Source organism: Panthera leo, chromosome E1, assembly GCF_018350215.1.
Source record: "Panthera leo isolate Ple1 chromosome E1, P.leo_Ple1_pat1.1, whole genome shotgun sequence".
NCBI classification, from domain to species: domain Eukaryota; kingdom Metazoa; phylum Chordata; class Mammalia; order Carnivora; family Felidae; genus Panthera; species Panthera leo.
In genome coordinates, this window is record NC_056692.1 from 54,750,619 (window position 1) to 54,777,605 (window position 26,987).

Consider the following 26,987-nt stretch of genomic DNA (forward strand, 5'->3'; position numbering starts at 1 on the left):
ACTAGAATAAACAATCCTAAAATTTATATAGAACCAGAAAAGACCCCAAATAGCCAAAGCAATCTTGAAAAAGAAAACCAAAGCTGGAGGCATCACAATCCTGGACTTCAAGATGTATTACAAAGCTGTAATCATCAAGACAGTATGGTACTGGCACAAAAGCAGACAGACCAATGGAACAGAATAGAGAACCCAGAAATGGACCCACAAATGTATGGCCAACTGATCTTTGACAAAGCAGGAAAAAATATCCAATGGAATAAAGACAGTCTCTTCAGCAAATGGTGCTGGGAAAACTGGACGGCAACATGCAGAAAAATGAACCTGGACCACTTTCTTACACCATCCACAAAAATAAACTCAAAATGGATGAAAGACATAACATAAGACAGGAAGCCATCAAAATCCTAGAGGGGAAATCAGGAAAAAACCTCTTTGACCCCAGCCACAGCAACTTCTTACTCAACATGTCTCCAGAGGCAAGGGAAACAAAAGCAAAAATGAACCATTGGGACCTCATCAAAATAAAAATTTTCTGCACAGCGAAGGAAACAATCAGCAAAACTAAAAGGCAACCAACAGAATGGGAGAAAATATTTGCAAATGACATATCTGATAAATGGTTAGTTTCCAAAATCTATATAGAACTTATCAAACTCAACGCCAAAAAAAAAAAAAATCAAATAAAAAACCCAAATAATCCAGTGAAGAAACAGGCAAAAGACCTGAATAGATACTTCTCCAAAGAAGACATCCAGATGGCGAACCGACACATGAAAAAATGCTCAATGTCATTCATCATCAGGGAAATACAAACCAAAACCACAATGAGATACCACCTTACACCTGCCAGAATGGCTAACAATAACCACTCAGGCAATGATAGCTTTGGCAAGGATGCAGGGAAAGAGGATCTCTTTTGCACTGCTGGTGGGAATGTAAACTGGGTGTAGCCACTCTGGGAAACAGTATGGAAGTTTCTCAAAAAATTAAAAATAGAACTATCCTATGACCCAGCAATTGCACTATTAGGTATTTATCCAAGGGATACAGGTGTGCTACTTCAAAGAGGCACATGCACCCCAATGTTTATAGCAGCACTATCAACAATAGCCAAAGTATGGAAAGAGCCCAAATGTCCATCGACAGATGAATGGATAAAGAAGATATGGTATATATACTATGGAGTATTACTAGGCAATCAAAAAGAAGGAAATCTTACCATTTGCAATTATGTGGATTGAACCAGAGAGTATTATGCTAAGCGAAATAAGTCAGTCAGAGAAAGACAAATATCATATGACTTCACTCATATGAGGACTTTAAGATACAAAACAGATGAACATAAGGGAAGGGAAGCAAAAATAATATAAAAACAGGGAGGGGGACAAAACATAAGAGACTCTTAAATATAGAGAACAAACAGAGGGTTACTGGAAGGGTTACAGAAGGGGGGATGGGCTAAATGGAGAAGGGGCACTAAGGAATCTACTCCTAAAATCATTGTTGCACTATATGCTAACTAACTTGGATGTAAATTTATAAATAAATAAATAAATAAATAAATAAATAAATAAATAAATTTTTAAAAAAGAAAGAAAAGAGAGGAAGCATTAGAGAAGCTTATTAAATGAGAGGACAGAAGGCTGAGGAAGCTTATACCTCTCTGAAGGTTTTTTTCCACTCTAAGGAGAAGCAAGGAGCTGAAATGGGAAGTAGAGAATGAGAGGAAAGTGTTGGGATAGTGGCTAGAGAAAACGGAGAGGGAGCCGACCAGGAGCATGTCTAAGGATTGCTAAGGGCTGCTGAGAGCCCAGTTAATTGAGACTGAGAGGGTGGTGCTAACTGGCACCATCACTGAATTGCCCCCGGTAGCACTCAGTCACCCCAGAATAAGACAGGGAAATGTACAGGTGCAGTGATTGAGAGTGAACAGTTTGGGATTTGTGAGGCAGAAAGACAAGGTGGGGAAGTAACATGATAAACATTGCATAGATGAACCTTGAGGTCCAGTCTCATTAGGGGAGAAAGTGAAGAAAAGAGAAGGGACATGGTGCACTGGTCTACATAAATATTAGCTGCTGTAACAGTCCTAAAATCTCAGTAGCTCAATGCAATACAGGCTTATTTCTTGCCTACTTTGCACAGTAAAGAAAGTCAGGGAACTCTCCAAGTGGAAGGATCTAGACTCTTTCCAGCATACAATGCCAACACCTTCAATACTGGTCCTGTTTTTATCATGCATTGTGGGGGTGGGTATTGTGTAGATGTCTTATGGGCAGGCCTGGAAGTGGTGAAACTCACTTTCACCCACATCCAGAAGGACCATGAGACAGAGGCTCTGCAGGGGAATGTCATCAGAAACAAAGTAAGCCATGTCTATGCCTAGTCCTTAGAAACATGCATTTCTGCTTCCAGGAAGATAGTCCATTTTTTCCCTATCCCTCCCCCAAAGGACATCTAACCCCTGGATCTGACACATAAAACAAAAATAGGAAGGTTCTGAAAGGTGAAGAAAAAGTAGACTGGCAAGGGACCTTGAGAGTCAAGGAACAACAAATGAATTGGTAAGTTCTCTGGGTTTTCTTTTGGCTTCATATACCCCAAACTTGGAAATACCCCAGACTGGAGAAGACAGCAATCAGGATATATTAACAGGCACAGGGAAAAAAGGGTGAAAGAGCCTCAACAAAAACCATCTCTCTTGCCAAAGAACCAGGAAATGGACAATCTAGCAAAACAGAAGCTTAGAGGGCAACTTTCCTACGTCTGGCCAAACCACAGAGAAAATGGCCTCCCCGCCCACCCAGCGCAGCACAGGGCAGGGTGTCCAGGAGCAGCGAGGCACAGAGCCCCTCCCAGACAGGGATCTAAGCAGTGCAGGCCCAGTGGAGAGCCAGAACTTGCAGCTTTACCCAACAGGGCTCAGATAGCCTCCTGGGAGTGCCTTTCAAAGCTGGGTCAGATCAACGTCTATGTATTGCCACAGTGCCCCCGCACACATTCGGCCATGAACTTGTGAGTGCAGGTGGCATCATCTGCAGCCTGCACTGCATGCAGCACTCTGCGGGATTCTGCCTCGTTCACTCCCGTGTCTCTGGTACCTGGCCCCACATCTGCCGCTTAGTGGTGTTTAATGAGCACGAACTGATCAGGAGGAAAGAGAGCAGCCTGGAAAAGGTTTGGGGGACACAAAAGAATGTTCTGCCAATGGGATAAGATTATTTTGCATTAACCAAGTGTTAAAAAGTTCAACTGACTAAATTTGAAGATTTAATAGGCTTTATTATTTATTATTATTATTGGTGGGAGAAAAAGGACCAAAGACTGGACAGGGCTGTGGATTGTCGCCTCCAGGCAGATTCCCTGAGGCATACAGACTCTAACGCTTCTGAAGCTCCCTCAAGGACTTCCTTTAATGTTTTACCACTACAGCTTTGCTCTCGTTGGTGTTACTTCCCTCTGAGAGCCGAAAACACCCCCCCAAGACATATGTTAGCAATCATCTGTCAAACATACGGCCCACTGATGTACATACATCTGAAGGGTCTCGTGACTGATGTTTTACTAGACGGTAGTAAATAATCTTGTCTTAGCAGCTAGCCCTTCAAGGTCCTGGAGACCTTGCTTCTCACATGCACAAATTCCTTAGAGACCTCTGCTATCCCTAACCCCCACTAACTGAAATGCAGTTCTTTCTGCCCACAGGTCCTGAGCCCACGCTATAATAAAAGGGGCACCCGGGTGGCTCAGTCATAGATCATCCAACTTCCACTCAGGTCATGATCTCATGGTTCATGAATTTGAGCCCTGCGTTGGGCTCTGTGCTGACAGCTCAGAGCCTGGAGCCTACTTTGGATTCTGTGTCTCCCTCTCTCTCTGCCCCTCCCCTGCTCACACGCTGTCTCTCTCTCTCTCTCTCTCTCTCTCTCTCTCTCTCTCAAAAAATAAATTAAAAGATTTTTTAAATAAATAAAATAAATAAAGGTACCTTTTGGCACCAAAAAAAAAATCTCAGGAATTCTTTCTTGGCCATTAGCTCCAGGCCCCACATCATTACTATCATAAATCATGTGGAGCACCCTGATCAGGTCAGGGCTGGCGGTACAGGTGGGGAAAGAATCCCCCCAAGGCAGAACAAAAGAGAAGTTTATTGAATACATTTGCAAGGGGGCAGCGGGTAGGATAGTAAAAGAGAGACCATCTGCCAGGAAGCAGTGGTAAGGGCCAGAGTTATGGGGTGGAGTGCTCAGTCATGGAATGTAAGGACTTTTCTGCTTTTTAGTAATCTTATAAACTGTGTGTGGTTGTAACTGGTCTGTAAGGGACTATGGCTATTTCCAGGTGGGTCGCTTAATGAGCCTGTTTGCCTCAGGCTCCCTCACTGTGGGCCTTTTGCCTTGGCTCAGGTTTCCAGTGCCAAAGCCTTGTTGCCTCAAGGTGGCCTCTAGAAATCAGGTAGCAAGCACCCCATCTAGCAAGTAAAGAGATGCTCCTGGAAGCTGTACAAAATAGAAGGTTTTTATAAGAAGGATGGTGGGGCAAGGAAGTTATCAGCAAAAGAAAATAAGGATTATTTCAGGCAAGGTCACCTTTCCTTAGTTGGGAGAGGGGGAGGAAGCAGGAGGTCTTATCATGCAAATTCCTTCACTAATGCTCATTAGGAAATTCCAGATTGATTGGCTTAAAATTCCACTCCTGGGAGAGGCTGAAACTGCAGTTAGGTTAGGTATTAAGTTGGGAGTGGTGGGGAGAGCTTCCCACAAGCAACTCTTTTTGGGGACTGTTTGTTTACAACACAAGCAATACTTTGAAATTAGAGATTGAAAATGGGGATCAATGCCCAATTTCAACAATGAATTCATGGTGTTGGGAAAATAAATAAAGTTATGCACCATAAGATGGCCTACAAGACTAACACAAACTCTAGTTTCTAGCTTAGAGACCCCTCTTCCGGATTCTTCTTCCTGCCCTGCTTGCCTTGTGCCAAATTACTACTAATGCTGAATGCGGAAGTAATAGACTATTTTTTGTCTCCCATGCTTGTGCTCAGGGCTCAGATCTTTGGAGAAACGGTCTCCTCTGAGCCCACCGGTGTTACATAAATCTCCGATCTACCAAGATCTCTGAGTGCCAGTTGGCTCTTCCGCCAGCGTTCCAGCCTGGTTCCATAACAATGGAAAAAGTCCTCTCTGCCCTCTTTTGCCTTGCAAGCTTAGCTCTCACAAGGAAAAATGTCATCTGGGCTGACTTCAGGTGTGTGAACTTACTCAGCACCCACTTTCCCAGGCTTTCTTGGGAAGGTCTTCATTCTTAGAGGATCAAAAAAAATAGCTTTTATACATAAATTTTTCTAATAATTTGACATCTAAACTGATGCCCCATTTTTTTACATAAAACTTCATCTTTATTCAAAGAAATCCATTCAATAAATATCAAAGATATTTCTTTCTTGCTATAACACAATGTGAATCACAGTTAGAGGCGAAAGGTATCTACATGATCATCTAAGCTGACTTACGGGTTTATAGAAAGGCCACACTAGAGAAGCAAGTACTTTTGTTGCCCCAGGTCCCATGGCTGCATGACTGTGGAGTCAGGAGAGGGGCCAGGTCTCTGAATTTGTTTGTTGTCCAAAAGTCATGTCACTGAAGATGAAAGGGGAAACTAGTTGCTATCACAGCACATCAGACATAAAAAGGGGATGTCTGATCACCCTCACCACACCCGAGGGTCTCTCTAGACAAGATAGGAAATGGGGAAGGAATTCTAGAAAGGGAAGCTGTTACTAGGAACAAACACAACGGGCACACACATGGATGCGTTGTTACTGGCTGGGTTGTGTCCCCACCCAGATTCATATGTGGAAGTCCTAACCCCACATATGTGTTTGGAGATAGTCTTTAAAGAGTGATTGGGGTAAAATGAGGTCATTTACCATTAGGGTAGGCCCTAATCCAATGTGATTGGTGTCTGTGTAAGAAGAGATTAGGACACCCATACACAGAAGGAAGACTGTGTGAAGACATAGGGTAGGGGTGCCTCAGTGGCTCATTTGGTTAAGCATCGGACTCTTGATCTCAGCTCAGGTCTTGATCTCAGGGCTGTGAGTTCAAGCCCTGTGTTGGGCTCCATGCTGGGTATGGAACTTTCTTTAAAAAAATAGTAAGACACAGGGTAAAGGTGTGTCTACAAGCCAAGAACTGAAACCTCAGAAGAAACCAACCCTGTGGACATCTTGATCTCAGACTTCCAGCTTCCAGAATGTGAGAAAGAAAAATTCTATTATTTAAGCGGCCCCGTCGGTGGTGCTTAGTTATGGCAGCCTGCAGTAAGACTGATACCAGTGTCGCCCTCCTCAAATTTATATGTTGAAACCCTATCCCGGTGTGATGCAAAGGCCTTTGGGAGGTGATTAGGGTGGAAGGTAGAGCTCTCATGGATGGGATAGTGCCCTCAGAAGAGGCCGGAGAGCTCACTAGCTCCTTTCCTGCCATCTAAGGATACAAAGAGAGGTTGGTCAACCAGACCAGACAGAGGGCCCTCACCAGAACCCAGCCATGCTGGCTCCCTGATCTTGGACTTCCAGCTTTCAGAACCGTGAGGAAGACCTGTTCGTTCCTAAGCCATCCAGTCTGTGGTTCTGTTATGCTGCCTGAACTCACTGAGACACACGGTCACACACAAGACAGAGGGAGCAGAAGGTACTCTAGATCAAACCGTCAGCCCACGTGGCCTGGCACACGAGACCCCTGCTGCCTGGTCCTCAGGAAACAAGCACAGGGAAACAAAATCATCACATGCCACCGAAGGAGAAGTGAGCTATGCCACAGCAAATGTGGCACTTCTGTCAAGTCAGGAGGTTGAGTGACGGGACACTTGGAAAATCAGCTGTCAGCAGTGCCAAGTGGAGTTGTTTCCTTCTGATGAGTTGAAGAGACTCGAAATGTAGCCACTGCTCACAAGCAGGGAAGGCCGAGGTCACCTGTTTCCGGTAAGAGAAACACAAGTCTTCTCAAGGGAGAAGGAGCCAGCCTTGGAGACCCTTTGTCACCAGCTAGACCCCAAGACCTGACCTTTACTTCCCACCTGCTTGTACTCACTAACCTTTGTCTTATCTTTTTCCTTAAGCTCTTCTTTCTGGCTTTCCTCTTAACTCAGGCAAAGGAAACCCAAAACCACCCCTCAGGTGATGGCGACAATGACTGCCCTCACAAGACCTGCCTCCCACAGGCCCAGAACACCCAGACCTTTTGAGCTAATACCACCCCCCCACTCATGATGGACCGTGCTCAGAGTGACCTCCCGAATGACCTCCCATTACCTTTATCTCATTATAATACTAAAATCTCCACCCAGGGAGGAACCTCAGCCTCATTTACATAAATATACGTATGTAAAGGCGTGTTTCCTTAAGGTGCATGCTCTCTACTAGATGACAAGTCTTTCCTATCTAGTAATCCTAACCCTGAACATAAGGAACCTATTCACCCTCTCTTATTCGCAGTGATCTCCTTATTTGCTGCAAATAAACATTTTCTTTGGGCAACAACTCAACCTGGTGCAGCTTCTGACTCCCCACGGAGCGACTCATGTTGGCTGGGTTACACCTTGGGCGTGGGAAGTTCTTGCCTGCTCTCTCGGATATGCCTTTCTCCACAACTCAATAAGAGAGAAGCCCTGTAGCACAAGACCGAAGTCAAAACTGGACCTCATCATGGGTGGGAGTTGTACTTGAGTTTCATGTATCTCTGCACCAGAAAAAAATAATTAAAAAAGAAAGAAAGAAAGAAAGAAAGAAAGAAAGAAAGAAAGAAAGAAAAAGGGGGGAAGTCAGAACCCTCTCTCCCTTGCTGGAATCAGGATGCAGTACTTCCTCCAGAGGCTCCACAACCACATGAAGGCAAAAGCCCTCTGTCACTTCTGCCTTCCCCTCAACCACTGGGCATGAGCAAGGCCAGCCCCAGGGCCCTGGACACTTACCAGCATTGAATGTTTGCACCCTGGGGCACCCACTTTACAGGTGAGAAAATGGAGAGTACCTCCAAGAGATTAGGAATTCTTTTTCCCCAGGGGTCTCTGGGTGGCTCAATGGGTTAAGCATCTAATTTGGCTCAGGTTGTGATCTCATGGTCATGAGATCAAGCCCTGCATCAGGCTCTGCACTATCAGTGCATCTTGGGATTCTCTCTGTCTCCATCTCTCTCTGCCCCTCCCCTGCTCATGCTTTCTCTCTCCCTCAAAATAAATAAACTTAATAAAAAAGAATTTTTCCCCCCAAAGGGCAAAGCTATTTATTCAAGAATGTTTCCAGTGGGTTAGCTGACTACTGAACACTAATGCCTATTACAACAGCAGCTAACATTTTGGAATGCTTACTGTGTTTCTGACACTGCTATAACTCTTCCACAGCCCTGTAGAGTATGGAAGATTATCATCCCTGCAGATTATGGGAGGTTAAGTGTTTTACCCTGGATCATGGGGTCCAAAAGTGTCAGAGTCAGGCTTCAGCCCCAAGCTAGTAGACTCTAAAAGGCACCCACTTTCAGAGGCTTCACAGCATGAGGTGTAACTACACACACAGAATAACAAGAGAGCAGTTCTCACCAAAATCAAGAGGAAGAAGCTGGTCTTTATTCAAGGTGGTTTGATTGACCAATAGACTGCAGCAAAAGTGATGTTCTGGAAATCTCAAGGAGGAATCGTAAGAATCCTTGCAGTGTCCACCTGGTCTCCTGGAATGCTCTCACTGGGGAGGTCATCTACCATGAGAGAAATCCAAGTTGCCCAAGACCACCATGCTGAAAAGACCAAATGTGGGTATTCTGGTCAACAGTCTCAGCTTAAGCCAACCTTCTAGCTACTTCCACCAAGCACAGACATATGAATTAAGTCATCTTGCTCCTTCCATTTCAGTTCATCCACTTGCTGAGTACCATCAAGTGGCCTCCATTAATGCCAGGTGCAAAAGAAGAATCACCTAGCCAAGTCCTGCCCAAAGTCCTGACCCATGAAACTGTGAGGTTTAATAAAATGGTTATTGATTTAAGCCATTAAGCATTAAGATTGCTTGTTATATAGGAATAGATAACCACAACTTTTTCTGTAGCAGAGAACTTTCTTTCCCCCTCTCTGGAAGCCCAGGGTTGGGAAGCATGGGGACCCTGCCCCCTTCAAAGACTCCATCAGGCAGCCCTGCTGGTGAGCTCCTGTGGTCCTCACTGCCACCAGCATTCTGCCATCTACTCTGGCTGCCTCTGTCCTTCTCATGTTAACCTGCAGACACTGCCTTCCTTTGCTTCTGGGCTTATGCATGTTCAGAACAACTGGGATCCATTTGTGCAGTCAACTGCCACATGTGAAGTCTCCACTGTGCACCAGCCCTACTTTGTGTTTGGAGCACCCTACTGAATGAGATTCCATCTTGCCTCCAAGACTACTCACACACACCCTGGGTTGTCTCTGTGCCCTCTGGAGGACAAAGCCTGATTGGTGGCTTTGCTTGGGTCTCCAGATTGCCATCAGCAGGACCACCAACTATCTGGAGTTGGACTCTGAATACTGGGCATCCCTCTGATTTCATTGTTCTTTCCCTAGTGAGTCCCCACTCCCTCCAACTCCCCTTCTCCCGCCCACCAGGCCTGATCCTCATACTGGAACCATCATCCCACCTGGGACCTGGGACACCGAGGAGCAGAGCTGTGAGTGGGAGCATTGCAGAGTCTCGCTGTTCTCCCTGCCTCAGCAGCCAAAATTTAGGGGGCATCTACAGCAGCTGGACTGAAATAGCCTTCATTTTTCTTACTGCTTCCTTATGTCTCTTTTTTTTCCCCCTACACTTCAGTTTGTTTTCCCATCACATCAAAATTTGGGAAAATACAGTTGTTCAGAAGGAGAAGAAGCTGGAGGAAGACAAGCTGCTAATAGTGACAGAAATGCTGTGGTTTTGATTCTTTTAACAATTAGCATCACAGGGCACCCACTTCTACAAAAACTCCCACAACTTCCCAAAACAGACAAGTCACATTTTTTAAATTTATCATTGTGTCTTCAAATATGCTAACCAAGCAGATTTTTCTGGAGTCAGGACTGGAAGCTGGATGTTCACAGAGCAAGTCTTATAAAAACTACTGACATGGCCCTTATCACATCATATTATTATCAATTTGACAATCATTTAATGAGCATCTGCTAGGTACCAGCCCCTACAGATACAAAGATGAATTAGAAATCCGCATCGGCCAGGATCCTGGTACACCTACAAGATGGTATAATTGAAGATAATTTGATTTGGTAGGGAATGAGTTAAAGGAAATCAACAAAAGTTAGAGAAAATAAAACCCAGGGCTAGCAGCAGCAGGGAGCCCTTACCACCCCTAAGTCTAAAGGAGGGAGTAGATGGGCACCTGGGTGGCTCAGTTGGTTAAGCCTCTGACTTCAGCTCAGGTCATGATTTCCTGGTTCGTGGGTTCGAGCCCCACATCGGGCTCTGTGCTGACAGCTCAGAGCCTGGAGCCTGCTTCAGCTTCTGTGTCTCCCTCTCTCTCTGCCCCTTCCCTGCTCACACTCTGTCTCACTCTCTCTCAAAAATAAATAAACATTAAAAAAATTTTTTTAATAAATAAATAAATAAACAAACAAATGACGGAGGAGAGGGGATAAAAACCATAACCCAACAGAGCCACTGGAGAGACCTCCCAGAAAGTTGAGGGAGAAAAGCACTTGGCAGGGGCTGAGGGCCTTTGGTGGAAGGACACAGACATTCCCAACCCAGCAGGGAAACACCTTTCTTTCTGCCCTTCTACCTCCCACTGGCAATTAGCTGAACTCCACCAGAAACTGGAGAGTGAGGTTATGTCCCCTCTCCAATAAGACCAAGAACCCCTCCAGAATAGGCACCATGTGTGATTTATCTTACTAGTCTCTGCATTTAGTATAGTGGCTGGCTCACAACAGGCATTCAGTAAATGGGTGCTGCTTGAATACATGAGTGAATAAGTTAATATACATCTACCTGGCAACCAGAGTCAGGGCTAAGCATCCAGCTGATAATTGCCTTCCAAAAAAAAAGTGAAGTGGTATAATGACCCCCCCAAGCATGCCCATGGAATTAGTTTGAGACACTAGTTAACCTACGGAAACAGGTTATCCTGACATTAGTCACCAGACCACTTCACACAAATGTAACAGGTGCCCAGCCATGTCTGATGAACCAAGAAGCAGGCAGACTCCAGGGGTCCATCTACATTGGAGAAAGAAGCCTGAGAGCAGAAGAGGCAGGGGAGGGGGTTGACAGACAAGGGTCTCTCAAAGCCCCTCTCCCTGCACCTGAGCTTAGGTCTAGCCTGTGAGGAGAGTGGCCATAGGCAGCAGATGTTAGAGCTGTCCTCACCAGTCCTCTGTGACATATGGAAAGACAAGCATCATTGCCTCAGAGCCTAGACAGTGTGAGCCAAAAATGGGAAGAAGGATACAGCATGGCTACTCTGGGGCCCCAAGGGCCAGCAGATCTGGGTTCACCTGGAGACACTGATATTGGTGTCCAGGAACATGCCAGCTGCCATGGCAGCAGTGTTTCACTCAAGCAGTTTCAGTGATCAGGAGCAGAGCAAGGCCCAGATTCTGTGTTAACCGTCCCTGAGACAACCCCAGAGCACTGCTAGAAAGGCTGAAACTTTGATAGGCATGGGAGTCTAATGCCAGGAATGAAATGTAAGTGGGGTCTCACTGCCATCACCCGATAGGCTGGCAAAGGGCAGGGGAGAGGTGTTTTTCATAGATCTTGGTAAAGTCTTTAGTCTTCATTGCGGAAGCATGGCAGCTAATTTTTCTGTTAAGATTGATCCTGTGGATCAAAACCAGTACTCATGTTATATACATCCTCAACTCCTATAGGAAGTGTGAGATTCAGTGCCAATCATGGATGTCTGATCACCTCCCTCCTATATCTACAGGCTTCAGGAAAGAGCAACAGCATGATTCATTTATCCTGTCATTGAACAAGTATTCATTCTTACAGCACCTGCCATGCTCCAGGTAATAGGTAGTTCTAGGGACTCAGAAGTAAGATAGTGTTCTTGTGAGTTTATTCTACCAACATTTATAAACACCCAAGAGGTGAAGGCAGATACAAAGAAGAAAGACCAATGGATAAATACATAAACAATAGTAAAGGCAGATGGGGTGAGCAGGACTGCTACCCTAGACAGCTTCCTGGATTAAGAAGTGGTCCCAGATCTTGAACCCTGGGGAGATAAATGGAAGTTTCCAGTTTAGGGTCCATGTTGGTTTCATTAAGCAGAGTCTTAAAGTCTTACACCAGAGTCATCCATATCTCCATTTGGGAAGTGGCCATGGCACCACTAAGTCAAGCACAATCTGGTGTTGGTTTGATCTTGATGATTCACCATGGGCCACAGGTATAAATGAGCCATCAGCTCTGATATCCTCTTGAGCCCATCAGAAAGGGTTGAGTGCTGAGGGTAAAAATATGGCTCTTCCAAATAACTAGCATTAGAGGCGGTTGTAGACAGAAAATGGAGGTCTTTGCTTCAACTCCCCGTGGTGCCTATTTTTTTTTTATTTTTAAATTTATTTTTTTTGAGAGAGAGAGAGAGAGTGTGTGTGTGTGTGTAAGAGAGAGAGAGAAGGAGGGAGTGGGGGAGAGGCAGAGGAAGAGGGAGAGAGAGAATCTTAAGCAGGCTCCACGCTCAGCACAGAGCCCTACTCAGGGCTCAATCCCATGACCCCGGATCATAAACTGAGCTGAAATCAAGAGTCGGATGCTCAACTGACTGAGCCACCCAGGCTCCCCATATCCTCAGTGCTTTTCTGAGGCCATTTCACACAGATTACAACACAGAGCAGGTTCAGGATTAGAGGCACCTTCAGTGGGGGCAGAAGCAGGGAGGAAAATATGATGAGCAGGGACCTGTGGCAGGAACAAGGGGACAGGTGAGGAGTGGCTCATCTGTTCTTCCCTGTCTTTCTCAGGATCCACTGTGGTCCCTAAGCCACACCCACTTTAATAACTGGCCCATGTAGGGCCACAGAGGAGGTTACCAGGTGTGAAAGATGTTAAAAGTACAACAGGGAAATATCCATTTCAAAGACACTTTTCTACCCTCTGTCTCTGCCAATTGAAGTCCACAAAGTAGCTAAGGCTATACCAGGATCCAGAAGAAACAGCTTACAAGCCACTCTTTGGGTAATGACTTCCATTAGAATGGCACCTTTGACTTTTCAATGCACTTCTGCATCTGTTACATGATTTTCTCCTCCCAATAATCCCATGAATCATTTGGTTAGCATAGACAGGCTCTAAAATAGAAGCTTCTCAAAAACCATCACTTTTAAGCTTTTGGTCTTCCCTTGAAATTTGTTTTGAAGCTGGTTTTCCCTCTAAAATCTGGTTTTGTGTCATTTACAGTAAATTTCCCAATGAAGATCTCCTTTCAATTTATCATTTGGTCGAGAATGTTTTTTCTTTCTTTCTTTCTTTCTTTCTTTCTTTCTTTCTTTCTTTCCTTCTTCTTTCTTTCTTTCTTTCTTTTGGTGCAAAAAGGTGATTTTATTAAAGCATGGGGACAGGACCTGTGGGCAGGAACAGCTGCACTGGCTTTGTGAAGAATGGCTCGCTATATACCATGAAGTTGGGGGAGGTAATGGGATATGTGTGATGTTCCTCAAGCACTCCTGGCTGCCCAAGGACAAAGCAAAGGAAAGAAAACAAATGGCTAACTGATAGAAATCACAGTCATACAGGACATGGTTCTCCATCAGTTTACAAATATGTTAGTAAATTACAAGAAAAAAGGCAATCTTATCAATAGTCTAATCTCCAGAAACCTGTAGACTCAGTTTCCTGGAGAATGTTTTCTTTAGGTGCCATAATTCATTGAACAACTCACTTTCAGGTCAAAGGAGTGAAGTTTGTCAAAGCAGACCAATATTAATGTGTGTTGTTATATCCCACTTGCTTGTCAACAGATTACCAAGAGGCTGGGCTTTGATTTGTGTAGTGAAGATGTAACAAAGAAATGCCTGTAGAAGTACTTATTTTTATAGTGGACCTCACTCAGTAACAAACGACCAACTTTCACAAAGTATCTACCCTGGGGCAGGCCCAGTACCAAGGGTGGGGGGATACAAAGATGAAAAGGGCAGTCCCCAGCCCCAGTAGGACTTAGAGTCCAGGAGGCAATCAGCCATAACACAATGTGCTAAAAGTGATAAAAACTCAGACATGGGCATAGCTGGGCATGACCAGCCATAGCTGGACAGGTTAGGGGAGACTTCCCAGAAGAGGTGATGCTGAACTAGGTCTTAGAAGAAGAAAAGAGCCAGAGCAGCCACTTAGAAGAAACCAAAAGGTGGGTCGGTCCATTGTGGCTGCAGCATGAGGCGTCATGGGAGTGGGGAGTGATAAAGCTGTAGAGGTTAGCAGAGAAATGGGTCTTGGGAGGCCTCAAACTGCACCCTGAAGGTGATAAGTAACCCCTGTAAGTTTTTGAGCAAAGGAGTGATTGACCAGAGTGAGGTTTAGAAAGAGACCTCTCCTGCAGAGATATGTGGGGTGGACTGGAAAGAGGAGAGGCTGGTAATAAGAATCCCAATCATGAGAGTTACTATGAGAATTAGCAAAGAGAAAAAATTGAATTATTAAATAAAGATCTAATTGACAAGACTTTTGACCAGGTATAGGATAAGGAGCCAAAAAAGAATCTAGAGTGTCTAGCCTTGGTAAAGATTGGGCTGAGGACACCATGAACTGAGTCAGGAAGCTAGAGGGAGGAGGCTGTGAGGGAAGTAAGAAGTGTGATCTGGGGCATGGGTAGTTGGAGGGGCTTCAGGAACAGTGGTAGGAGATATCCTGGTGGATGTTCAAGACAGAGGTGGTAGGTAGATATACTGACTGGAGCGTGTGACAGAGGGGCTTAGTAAGACCAACTGAATGGATGTTCTTCCATTTTCCAGGGTTGGAAAAGCGTGTGTAGGAACCACCAGGATGTCCATGAGAATCCTGTTGCAGACCAAGAAGAAGACAGGGATGTTGGAGGACCTTGGTTATTTAAAGAGTTGACCAAGGAAGAAGAGTCCACGAAGAAAACCAAGAAATTATGTCCAGAGAAATGGGAGGCCCAGGGGACTTGATAAGGCAAAGTTTCCCAAAGGGAGCAGTCAATAATATCAAATGGGACAGATGGGAAAGATGGCCTTCACATCTAGCAGAAGGATGTCACTGGAGATCTTTACTGCCAAAGGTCAAGGTAGGAGAGGAAAAATGGAGATGAATATCAGAATGAGATTTCTCTGATATTTTCTTCCTCCTCACCATGAGCTTCAGCTCCTTAGGTCCCATAGCCAGCCTTGTCTTACACTTAGGACTTCCTCCCAGGTCAGGGACACAGAAGCTGGTCAGTGACCCTGCACCCTCAAGGCTGCAGTAGGATGCTCTAAGCCAGCTAACTCCTTGACCTGCATGCCAGTGTCAACATTGCCAACAATCCTGCATTTTCTCCATGGTAATAGGGAAGGTGTGTTGACTGCGATCATCTGTAATGGAGACCTGCTCTCTCTTCTCTTTGTCTTTAGTTCCTTTGGTATTAATGAGGTAGGAACAGGAATCCCAGGTGGCTCCCCAGCCCCAGTGTTTCCCACATGGCTCCCAGCCAGAAGCTGGCATTACATTTATCCTCTCTTCTGGCCACTTTCTGGCCATGGCCCCTCACTGAGGAGTCATCTGAAAAACAAATGCTCACATATCTTCTCAGCCCTCACTGTGGCCCAGAAATGCCACTCTCTGACACCAACACACACACATATTAAAATGGAAGGGAAGATGCCTAAGGAAAAAGAACCAACATTTGTCCAGAGTTTGCTGTATGAGACACCTCTCAGAAGCCCTACATGGGAGATGGTGTAACCCCATTGTACTGACAGAGAAAGTGAGACTCAGGGAAGTTGTATGGCATGTCCAAGTTCACAGTGACCCACAGTGAAAGAGGAGGCATTTGAGTCAGCTTCTCCCTAACTTTGTGTTTTGATCACTAGAGTGTATCACAGGGCATAGGGATAGGAGGCATCTGTGTGCTTTATGATCAACGTGCTTAGTAAATGTTTATTAATAGCTATAATAATAACCCATAAATATTGAAAGATTGTATCTGTTATCTTATTTCATACCGACAATTACCCTCTGAAAAAAGAACGATGATGATCCCCCATTTTGCAGATGAGGAAACTGAATCTTAGCAAGATTAAGTGATTTATCTAAGATGAAAAAGCCAAGAAGTAGCAGAGTCAAAGTTCAAACTCACATCCCTCTGTCCCCAAACCCCATGCTTTTAGCCAGTTTGTTTGCAACCTCTATTGGTCAAATGAGGCCCATGAAGATAAAAGAACAGCCGTTCCCCTCCTGACCTTTCTCTGAGTAACTGCTCTGAATTCAGGATGTTGTCAACAAGGCCTCGGTGCATTCGCTTCAGTTTTAGAAACCCCAGAAACATCGTGGATGGGACACTGAGGGTCACAAAGATTCTGGATATCTCCAGGCACGTATGCATGCTCTACCCACAGATCCCAGTTTCTTCGTTGATGAACCCCATAGAGGAAGGAACACATGCAAATACTTACAGTCAAATACAAAGAACTTCTGCACATGCCCACCTACATTCACATGCACGGTCCACACTAGTCAGCAAGAGAAAGACAAAAAACAAGCTTCTTATCCACAAATCATGAAGAACCACACAAGCAGTAACTTAGGAACTGCCCAACATTGCACAATTGCTTCTAAATCTGGCCTGCAGTTTCGATTCCTAGATTCTATAGTAGTTTTTGAGTGAGCTCATATCGGGGGAGCGAGAGGGCATAGAGGGAGTGCCCCGGGGAAATTGGGGGATATAAACAATGATGAGATGCAGCCACGAAAGCAACTCAGGGCTTTCTCTGTTTATTGGTTAGGAGGTTGCAGATTTAATTGTCTGTTGTCATCCTAAATTTCTGGGCAAGGTCATACTAATAGATCCATGGAACTGTATAGAGACTCCGAAAACAAACTTCACATGTACACGGTCAATTGATTTTCTTTTTACTTAAAAAAAATTTTTTTTAACATTTATTTACTTTTAAGAGAGAGAGAGAGAGAGCACAAGCAGGGGAGGGATAGAGAGAGAGGGAGACACAGAATCTGAAGCAGGCTCCAGGCTCAGAGCTATCAGCACAAAGCCCGACACAGGGCTCCAACTCATGAACCGTGAGATCATGACCTGAGCCGAAGTCAGACGCTTAATTGACTGAGCCACCCAGGCGCCCCCAGTCAATTGATTTTCCATCAAGACACCAGGGCAATTCCATGCAAAAGGAAAAAGTGCTGGAACAAGTAAATATCCACGTGGGAAAAAAATGAACCTTGACCTCTACTCACTCCATACACATGATTAATTAGAATTCATTAATTAATTTTAAAAGGACCACAGACCCAAACATAGAAGCCAGATCCATAAGGCTTTCAGAAAAAAGCATAAAAGAGAATATCTTTGCAGCCTTGAAGTAGGCAATTACTTTCTTAGGACACAAAAAGCACCCCCATAAATTACAGATTGGATTTCATCCAAATGGAAGTTTCCTGTTCATTAAGTGACATCACTTAAAAAATGAAGAGGCAGGGGGAAAATATATGCAAAACATGTGTCTTGCCATGGACTATAGACATTGAACATCTAGAATATATAAAGAACTCGTATAAATCACTGATAACAAAGGTGAGCAACTAAGTTTTTTAAAATAGGCCACAGATTGGAACTGACACTTCACCAAGGAAGATCTATGAGTAGCTAATGAGCATATGCAAAGCATGTGCAGCTTCATTAGTCATCAGAGAAATTCGATTTAAAGCCACAACAGGAATGTTGTTGATTGCTATACAAAAATGTGAATATACTTAATGCCACGGAAATGGACACTTTGGTGCTTAAGAGATTACCTCTGTTTGAAACATTATAATCTTCAGAAAAATGATTTGGTCATACATACGTACAGACCCACTCCTCCTGTCTCTCCACCCAGCTACTAGAGACTTAGTGCTATCACTAACTTCAATGATTTTATGAATTTATTTCACAGACAAGGTAGGAACATAAATAGGGTATTGGCAGATCAGATATTAATATTAAGTTAAGTGGGGCACTTCGATGGCTCAGTCAGTTGGGCATCCGACTTCTGCTCAGGTCATGATCTCACAGTCCGTGAATATGAGCCCCACGTCAGGCTCTATGCTGACAGCTCAGAACCTGGAGCCTGTTTCAGATTCTGTGTCTCCCTCTCTCTTTGCCCCTCCCCCGCTCATGCTCTGTCTCTCTCAAAAATAAATAAACACTAAAAAAATATATATTAAGTTAAATAAAAATTTTAAATGTCCCCCCCAAAAAAACCCCCACAAGGCATGCTACTTCACAGCCACTAGAATGACAAAATAAAAAATTCAGGCTCTGTGTCCTCATCTATAAAGTCTTATATCACTGCTGTAAAGTTCTGTCCTATGAACTCCTACTTTGTAAAACTAACAGCCATAGAAATCTATACCAAAGCAGTAAGGCCCACAGCTCATTGCCCCAACACCATGATCTGTGAAGTTCAGTTACCACCTGATATGCCACCAGGAAGTAGTTAAGTGAAAGCGAGCATAATTATCAGAAAGATAAAGAAGCAAGAGCCGGAATGGGCATTTATTTGCAGCATTTATTTGCAGGAGGCCTGTCCTGAGGTTTCCACACTATCTCACATCTGCTTTATGTCCTTACCTCTGCCCTATGGCACTGCCCCACTTCCCGTTACTTTCTGCACTGGATCTCGGCACATAGAACTGAAATCAATCACAAATATCAGTTTGTGGCTCTGGCTTTGGCTTTTATTTTATTTTTACTTTGCTTTTTGTCTTCTCCTGTGACCCTACATCCCCTCCCTTTCACTCATACAAACACGCTTTCTTGAATATTTATTTTACATGAATTTTGAATTTGTCAGCCTCATATTCAGTGGCTTTTTCAGCTAAACATCAAAATTCTGAGCTTCCTCCCGGAAGTTGAAGATCATTCCTCTTGACGGTTGCGGACTTTTCCCTCATTCCAGATCCCATATTTTATCTGTTGTCTATCTATTAACATGCATTTCTGACTAGTTACCATCATAGTCCAGGCTGGGGTGATCTTCAATCTCATCTCGGCATGTGGCTGTGGCCAAGAGCCGCAGGGAATTTCTCCAGAAATAATCTCAGCCTCAGTTACAGAAGAAGCAGGTTAAGTGTTTGCATGAGTCACAGTGAGTGACGGGGTTGGGATTCAAATGTTGATCACCAGATTCCAGAATCCACATCCGTGTCAGCCCCAGGCACTGTCTCTAGGTCACAAGGTTGGATGTGACAGGACAATCATATCTAATAGCCATAAACGAATCCAGAAAAAAATGGTTGGGAGTAACAACATGTTAGTGACAAGCCTATTACTGAGACAAACATAGCACACCATTAAAGAAACAAAAGCAAACCGAATCAGCTTGACACAGGTGACTTTTGACTACCATTCCTGGTTACTAATTCTATCTTCAAGCAATGTTCAGAATGATCATTTGGTCTCCTGAACAGACCTTCCACTTGGTAAGTAAAGATCACCAGTTATCATGTCACAAATATTTCCCATCGCAAATAAATAAATTGGAAACCTGGCTTATAAATCAGTCTCTTGGAGGTTGTGGATGAGGTGAAATACTCTCATCACTGCCATTAATCAACTCTTCTCCTTGTGACAGTGAGTCTTATCCCCTTTTCTCTAGTACATGACCGAGGACTTAGGTGAGCAAATGTTTGCTGAAATGAAAAAACAAAATTGAGGGGCACATTGGGCTGTCTCAGTCTGTAGAGCACGCGACTCTTGATCTCATGGTCATGAGTTCAATCCCCATGCTGGGCTGTGGAACCTACTTTAAAAAATAAGATAAGGGGTGCCTGGGTGGCCCAGATCTCAGCTCAGGTGTTGATCTCAGGGTTTTGAGTTCAAGCCGTGCGCTGGGCTCTATGCTGGTTGTGAAACCTACTTAAAAAATTAAATAAATAAATAAACAAATAAAATCTTTTTAAAAATGAAATAAAATTATTAAAAAGAAAGAAAGAAAAACAAAACAAAATCGAATTCTCTTCCATCAAAGCTAAGTTCTGCCATGAAGCATGGTGATATCCACTGAACTGAGACAACCCACCAAGCTCAGACTAAAAACAAGAGACTCTTGCCTATCCCTGTCTACCACCTGCCACCACCACCTGAGCACCTTTCTCTGTGCATGCCCCCTAATGCTGTCCTCACCACCCCATTCGCATCCACTGGTCTTTCCACTTTCCTCAACTGTCCCTGAACTCAAGCAGTTGGGAAGAGCACTGGATTGGGAGTCAAAACCCTTGTGTTCTACTCTCAGCTCTGCCATTCACTTGCTAAATGACCTTGGGCAGGTAAATAAACTCTGAGCCTCAGCTTTCTCATGTATTGTTGTCATGAGAAATAAATGAGTTGATGAGTAGACAGTTCTTTGCAAACTATGAAGTGCTGTGTTATCTAAAATTTCAAAATAAAACTTTATAAAATGTTATATGCAAGAGTGGTTGGAATTAACAATCTCTGGAATAACACAGGTGATTTTATCAGTTCTACTAAGCACATATAAATGGCTGCAGAAGTAACCTGAAAGTCTTTGTCATTTCAATTGTTATCCCTGATACCATTTTTACTCAATTCTCCATCAACACTTCTGCCCCAGGCACTGGGAAGAGAGAAAAGGAAAGTGACCACAACACAAACAGGTTCATGTTTCTGGCCACAAGACTCACTTCTTCCCTCTACACAGGCCAGTCATGTTAGACTCCATCTGGGCCTACCCTGCAGAGACAAAGGACTACATTCTCTTATTTCATGTATATCTCTCATCATTGTGGCTTCCACTCACAACCCCAATCATTTTTTATTCAGCTGACTTTTTTTTTTTCTGGAAGAAACTGAGAAGCAAGTGTTTGGCAAGCAAGTGCTAAAAAACAATAGTATGGCAATTTTCTGTTCTTGTAGCCTGAAAAACCACCAAGAGCACTGTGGTCATGGAGAAGAAATCAGTGTGTCACAAACCACAAGTGCTAGTTGTAGGGTCTCCTTGAAGGGTTAAAAGAGCACTTTGGTTTGTTTTTTTTTTTTTAATTTTTTTTTTATTTTGATGTTTTATTTTATTTTTGACAGAGACAGAGGGTGAGCAGGGGAGGGGCAGAGAGAGAGAGAGAGGAAGACACAGAATCGGAAGCAAGCTCCAGGCTCCGAGCTGTCAGCACAGAGCCCGACGCGGGGCTCGAACTCACGGACCGTGAGATCATGACCTGAGCCGAAGTTGGATGTTTAACCAACTGAGCCATCCAGGCACCCCTAACAGAGCACTTTGAACACAAATGTCTATAGCAGTTTTACTCATAATTGCCATAAATTGGAAGCAATCCAAATGTCCTTCAATAAGTGAATCGATAAACAACCTGTGGTGCATCATACAAAGGAATATCATCCAGTGATAAAAAGAAATTAGACAGAGAAGGGCGCCTGGGTGGCTCAGTCTATTGGGTATCCGACTCTTGATTTTGGCTCAGGTCATAATCTCACGGTTGGTTCATGAATTTGAGCCCTGCATCAGGCTCTGCAATGACAATGCAGAACCTCCTTGGGATTCCCTCTCTCCCTCTCTCTCTCTCTCTGCCCCTTCCCTGTGTACATGCTCTCTCCCACTCTCAAAAATGAATAAATAAACTTAAAAAAAATGAGAGTATCATGGTGGCATATGGCATTCCTCCTTTTTATCTCTCTCCCTTTTAACAACTAAAAATTGGCATCTGTCCACAAACAATAGTGTCTCTGTGGAAGTTATGGAATCTAGTACCATACACCAAGAGACCCAGGAAGAGTGTTGCCCATTTGTGCAATGAGTAGTAGGCAGACAGACCTTGGTAAGGACTGCAGAACCAGCAGTAGCCAATGAGCTAGCCCCCACCCTCCCCACTTGCATTTGGGGAACATCTGAGGGGTGTTAGTGGGCAGATACCCATGAATGAGAGAGCCTTTGTAGAAGTCCAGACTTCCCAAGGAGAGATTCCAGCACTCCAGGGGAGAAAAAAAAAATACAAATTTGGACACATGAAAGAAGATAAGAGGAACTTTGCCAGCACAACCCCTCCCCCAAGGCAGCAGAGTGTGGGGCTGAACTAGCCTGCAGCGACCTCTCCAGAGGGGAAAGGAGTGGGGGTGAGTGAGTGCCTGGCTTCTCCAGCTGTGTGGGTCACTGCTTGGAAAACCCATTTCCCTCCTGCAACAACCAGACTATTTAAGCATGTTCTCCATGACAGGGGCCAGGAAAGAAACCAAGAAAGAGGCAGATAAGAATATCAAAGGGCATTAAAGGGATGTGGTTCTTGCTGACTGCAAACAGGAAACTCCCCTATGAGCTGATGAGAAAACCTGACTCAAGGACCCCCCAGCCTGGACTGTGGGAACCCTAAAGACCCCAGGTGTTAAACCTATACCTCCCCACCCACCCTGCAGCCAGTTCTTTGGGCAAGCTCCCAAGTGGGTGGCAAGAGCAGCCTCTGGTAGACCAGGAAGGAATGCACTCAGAAAACAGGCCTGGCCCTATGGGAAATGGAACTACAAACTTGAGCTATAACGCCACCTTCTGGAAAAGAAGAGAGGTTTCCAACAGCCAGTGCATTGTAAGATAGACATACAAACCTAAGAATTCTGCCACAAAAGGGAGCAAGAAGCAGGAAGTGGGCGTATCCATACAAGGTTGGAGAAAGTCCCAGACATAAGAGAACCAATGAAAATATCTCCTAGCTGAGGCCAACTAGTAAAGATTGGAAGAGGCGATTGCTACTAAAATGAGAAAACAGCTACACAAATCTCCAAGGAACATGAAGAATAAAGGACACACGACCTCATCAAAAGAAAACAGTAATCTTTTAGTAACCAAACTCAAAGACACAAAATTCTGCAATCTACTTGATAAAGAGTTTGAAATAGCTGCTTTAAGGTCTCAAATAAGAAAGCACAGAAAAACAATTGAACAAAATTGGGAAAACAGTACATGGACAAAATAAGAAATTTAAAGAGGGGATAGAAATCAGGGGTGCCTGGGTGGTTCAGTCAGTTAAGGGTTCAACTCTTGATTTTGGCTCAGGCCATGATCTCACAGTCATAGGATCAAGCCTCACATCAGCTCCGCACTGAGCATGGAGCCTGCTTGGGATTCACTCTCTCTCTTTCTCTCTGTCCTTCCCCTGCTTGCGTGCACATGTGCACTCTCTGTCTCTCTCTCAAAATAAATAAATAAAACGTAAAAAAAATAAAATAAAGAAGGGACAGAAATCATTTTTTAAAAAAAGAGCCAAATAGAAATTCTGGAGCTGAAGAATTCAGTGAATAAAATTTTTAAATGCAATAGGAGAGCATCACAGCAGAATAGACCAAACAGAAGATAGAATCACTGATGTACAAGATAGAGATTTTGAAATAATCTGAGAAAAGAGCAAAGAGATAAGAATGAAAAAGAGCAAAGAAATACCACATGATCTATGAGACCTCATCAGAAGTACAAACATCAGAATAATTGGAGTTGCATAAGGAGAAAAGAGATAGAAGGAGGCCAAAAGCTTATTTAAAGAAATAATCACTGAGAACTTCCCCAAACCTGAGGAGACACTTAGACACCCAACTTTATGAAGCTAATAGATCATTAGCTCAATGCAAAATAACCTTCCCCAAGATACATTATAATAAAACTGTCAAAAGTCAAGGACAGAGAGAATTCCTAAAGGCAGTGCGAGAAAAAAAGATTGCAACCTACAATGGCACCCGCATTAAGCTATTGGTAAATTTATCAGCCCAAACTCTACAGATCAGGAGAGAGTGGAATGATATATTCAAAATGTTGGAAGAAATACTTTATCTGGCAAAGCTGTCTTTCAGAAATAAGGGAGAAACAAAGACATTTCCAGACAAAGAAAAGCTGAGGCAGTTCATTACCACTATATCTGACTTACAAGAAAAGATGAAAGGAGTTCTTCAAGTTGAAATGAAAAGACACTAGTAACATGAAAACATATGAAAATATACAACATACTGGTAAAGATAAACATACAGTTAGATTTAAAAAACTGTAATTTTATAAAATGATGGTGTGCTAACTACTCTGGTATAAATGTTAAAGAGAAAAGGTATTAAAAATTATAACTACAATAATTTGTTAACAAATACATTCAAAAACACAGGCAAAGATGACATCAAACACATAGAAGGTGGGAGTAAAAGGGTAAAGCTTTTGTATGTAGTCAAAGTTAAGTTGCTATCAGCTTAAAATAGACTTTTCAATCTATAATATGCTTTATGAATGTGTCATGGTAACAACAAAACCAACCAACCAACCAAACAAACAAACAAACAAAAAACTCTGGTAAGTTCACAAAATATAAATAGAAGGGAATTAGAGCATACCACCATGGAAAATCACCAATTCATAAAGATAGGCCAAAAAAGAGGAAAAAGAGTACAATGATTCTACAAAACAGCCACAAAGCAATAAACAAGATGGCATTATTAAGTCCTTACATATCAATAATTATTCTAAATTAAATGGATTGAATTCTCCAATCAAAAGGCACAGACTGGCTGGATAGCTAAAAATAAGACCCAACCAAATTCTGCCTACAAGAGATTCACTTCAGTTTTTAAGGACACACCTAGGCTCAAAAATGAAGGAATGGAAAAAGATACTCCATTCAAGTGGAAACCAAAAGAAAACAGGGGTGGCTATACTTATATCAGAAAAAAAAAAGACTTTATGCTAAAAATGGTAATAAGAGACAAAGAAGGTCATTCTATAATGATAAAGTGTTCATTCATCAAGGAGATACAACAATCATAAATATATATGCACCCAACATCAGAGAACCTAAATATATTAAGCAAATACTAAGAGATATAAAGGGAGAACTAGACAACAATGCAATAATAGGAGAGGGTTTCAGTACTCCACATCCAACAGTGGATAGATCATCCTGACAGAAAATCAACAAGGAAACATTGGACTTGAACCAAATGGACCTAACTGGCATACAGAACATTCCATACAACAGCAGCAGAATACACATTCTTCTCTAGTACATATGGAACATTTTCTAGGATAGATCACATGTTAGGCTAACCTCCAGGGAATGCCTTGCTTTAATTAAGAGAGCATTTTCAGATTCTGTGTCTCCCTCTCTCTGTGACCCTCACCCGTTCATGCTCTGTCTCTCTCTGTCTCAAAAATAAATAAACGTTAAAAAAAATAATTAAGAGAGCATCCAGATTATATTTTATTTAAACAAAAGGTTCTGCAATTGAAAAAAATTGGACTGTTAAATATTTTATACAAAGTGTATGTATAACCTGTAAGTAAATGATAAAGAATAATAATAAAATGCACATCTGTGTGCCCCCTACCCAGCTTAAGAAAGAGAATTTCTTTAGTTATTTTTTTAAGTCTTGTTTCCTGATTTAAATGTAACATATATTCACTATAGAAAATTTTCAAGATCCAGAAGGCAGAAAACAAAAATCACCACAATCCAATTACCTTACTGTTAATATTCTGGTAATAGTACTTCCCTACTTATTCTAGATGTATATTATTTTTCTGAAATTGAGATCCTATTATACAAATTGTCTCTTTTTCTCCATCATGACCATTTTCCTTAGAACACCTAATTTCTTAATATCCTTTCATCCCCAAGATTCCAAGAAAATAATCCTTAAATATGCTTATTTTTGAGTTGAGAGTTGTTTTTCCATATGGAAATCAGAAGTAGAAGCAGGAATTGATAGATGGGGGAAATCTTTCTCATCTTGCTTCTACCTGAAACATAAACTAAATGAAGAGGTTGATTAAGTGCATCCTGTGTGTCTGGCAAAGGACGGTATCTGGAGAGTAAATGTTGATTGATGATTTCGTCTCATGAGGCTGACAGCGTCTCTGGAGATAAGAGGGAAAACAAAAGCCAACACTTCCATGATAAACAAAAATACCCAAGAAGCCTTCTTTACAGCCCAAACCAAGTTCTGTGTCCAGGATGGATTCTCAACACATACCAAAATTACTTGTTGCCTGTGCCTTGTCATTGCATCTTATTTAATCATTATTTATCCAAAGGATAAATAAGGCACATCTGAGTGCTTTGATGGAGGCAACGAAGAAGCCAGCATGGGTATTGCTCTCAAGGAGTCAACAATCTACTGAGGCAGGTAGGGCTTGTAGACAAATGACTCCATACCATGTATCTCCTTGAGCACAGCAGGTGCTCAAGAACACAGTGATAAGAGAAACACAGAGCTTTACTACTGGAAGAATCTCAGTGTGGAAAGAGATATCAGAATAAGGCCCCTTTCTTAGGGCCTTTCCCTAAGGAAAAAATGGTCTCTTCTCCTATGTCTACTACCATCTACCTTCATTCCTACCAAGACTCTCTCGCATCTCTCTGAAGGAAACAAAGCCTTATTTAAATTATGTTTTTGGGCACAACCATTAACTGTGGACCAAACAGCAATTCCAGAGAACTGCAATATCCAGTGGGCTGCCCTCTAACCCCATGACCCATCCCTGAAGCCTGGATCTCCCCTTCTCCATGCCTTGAGCTATAGGAAAACTTCAAGGCAGGCAATGATGTCATGTGATGACTGGATATATATCAAACATAGGCAGTGCTAGAATCTGGGGATTTTTCCAGGCTGACCTTATTTAATGTGTCTCACAGCCATTGACCACCTGGCACACTGTGGTGCAATAGAGGACAGGACAAAACACAAAAGCACTGACACATGCATTTGCCTCCTGTAAATGGGAAGAATGTGTGACCTAAGTTCCCTCCTCAGATATCTCATAAA

The 26,987-nt window shown here is 43.1% G+C and overlaps 1 protein-coding gene across 8 annotated transcripts in view; it reads right to left on the reverse strand.

The window, feature by feature from the left end:
* The window catches only part of CD300LF (CD300 molecule like family member f), a 103,126-nt gene that overhangs the window by 23,397 nt on the left and 52,742 nt on the right, over positions 1-26,987 (reverse strand). For 6 of the 8 annotated variants that reach the window (XM_042914624.1, XM_042914623.1, XM_042914622.1 and 3 more), the window contains one exon: positions 16,636-16,692. The exons of 1 other annotated variant lie outside the window; for it this stretch is intronic. In XM_042914624.1, the coding sequence (XP_042770558.1) occupies positions 16,636-16,692 (57 nt within the window). Of the gene's footprint in view, positions 1-8,607; positions 8,802-16,635; positions 16,693-19,184; positions 19,436-26,987 lie in introns of all 8 variants that reach the window. One more of the 8 variants, XM_042914625.1, reaches the window with a different exon arrangement.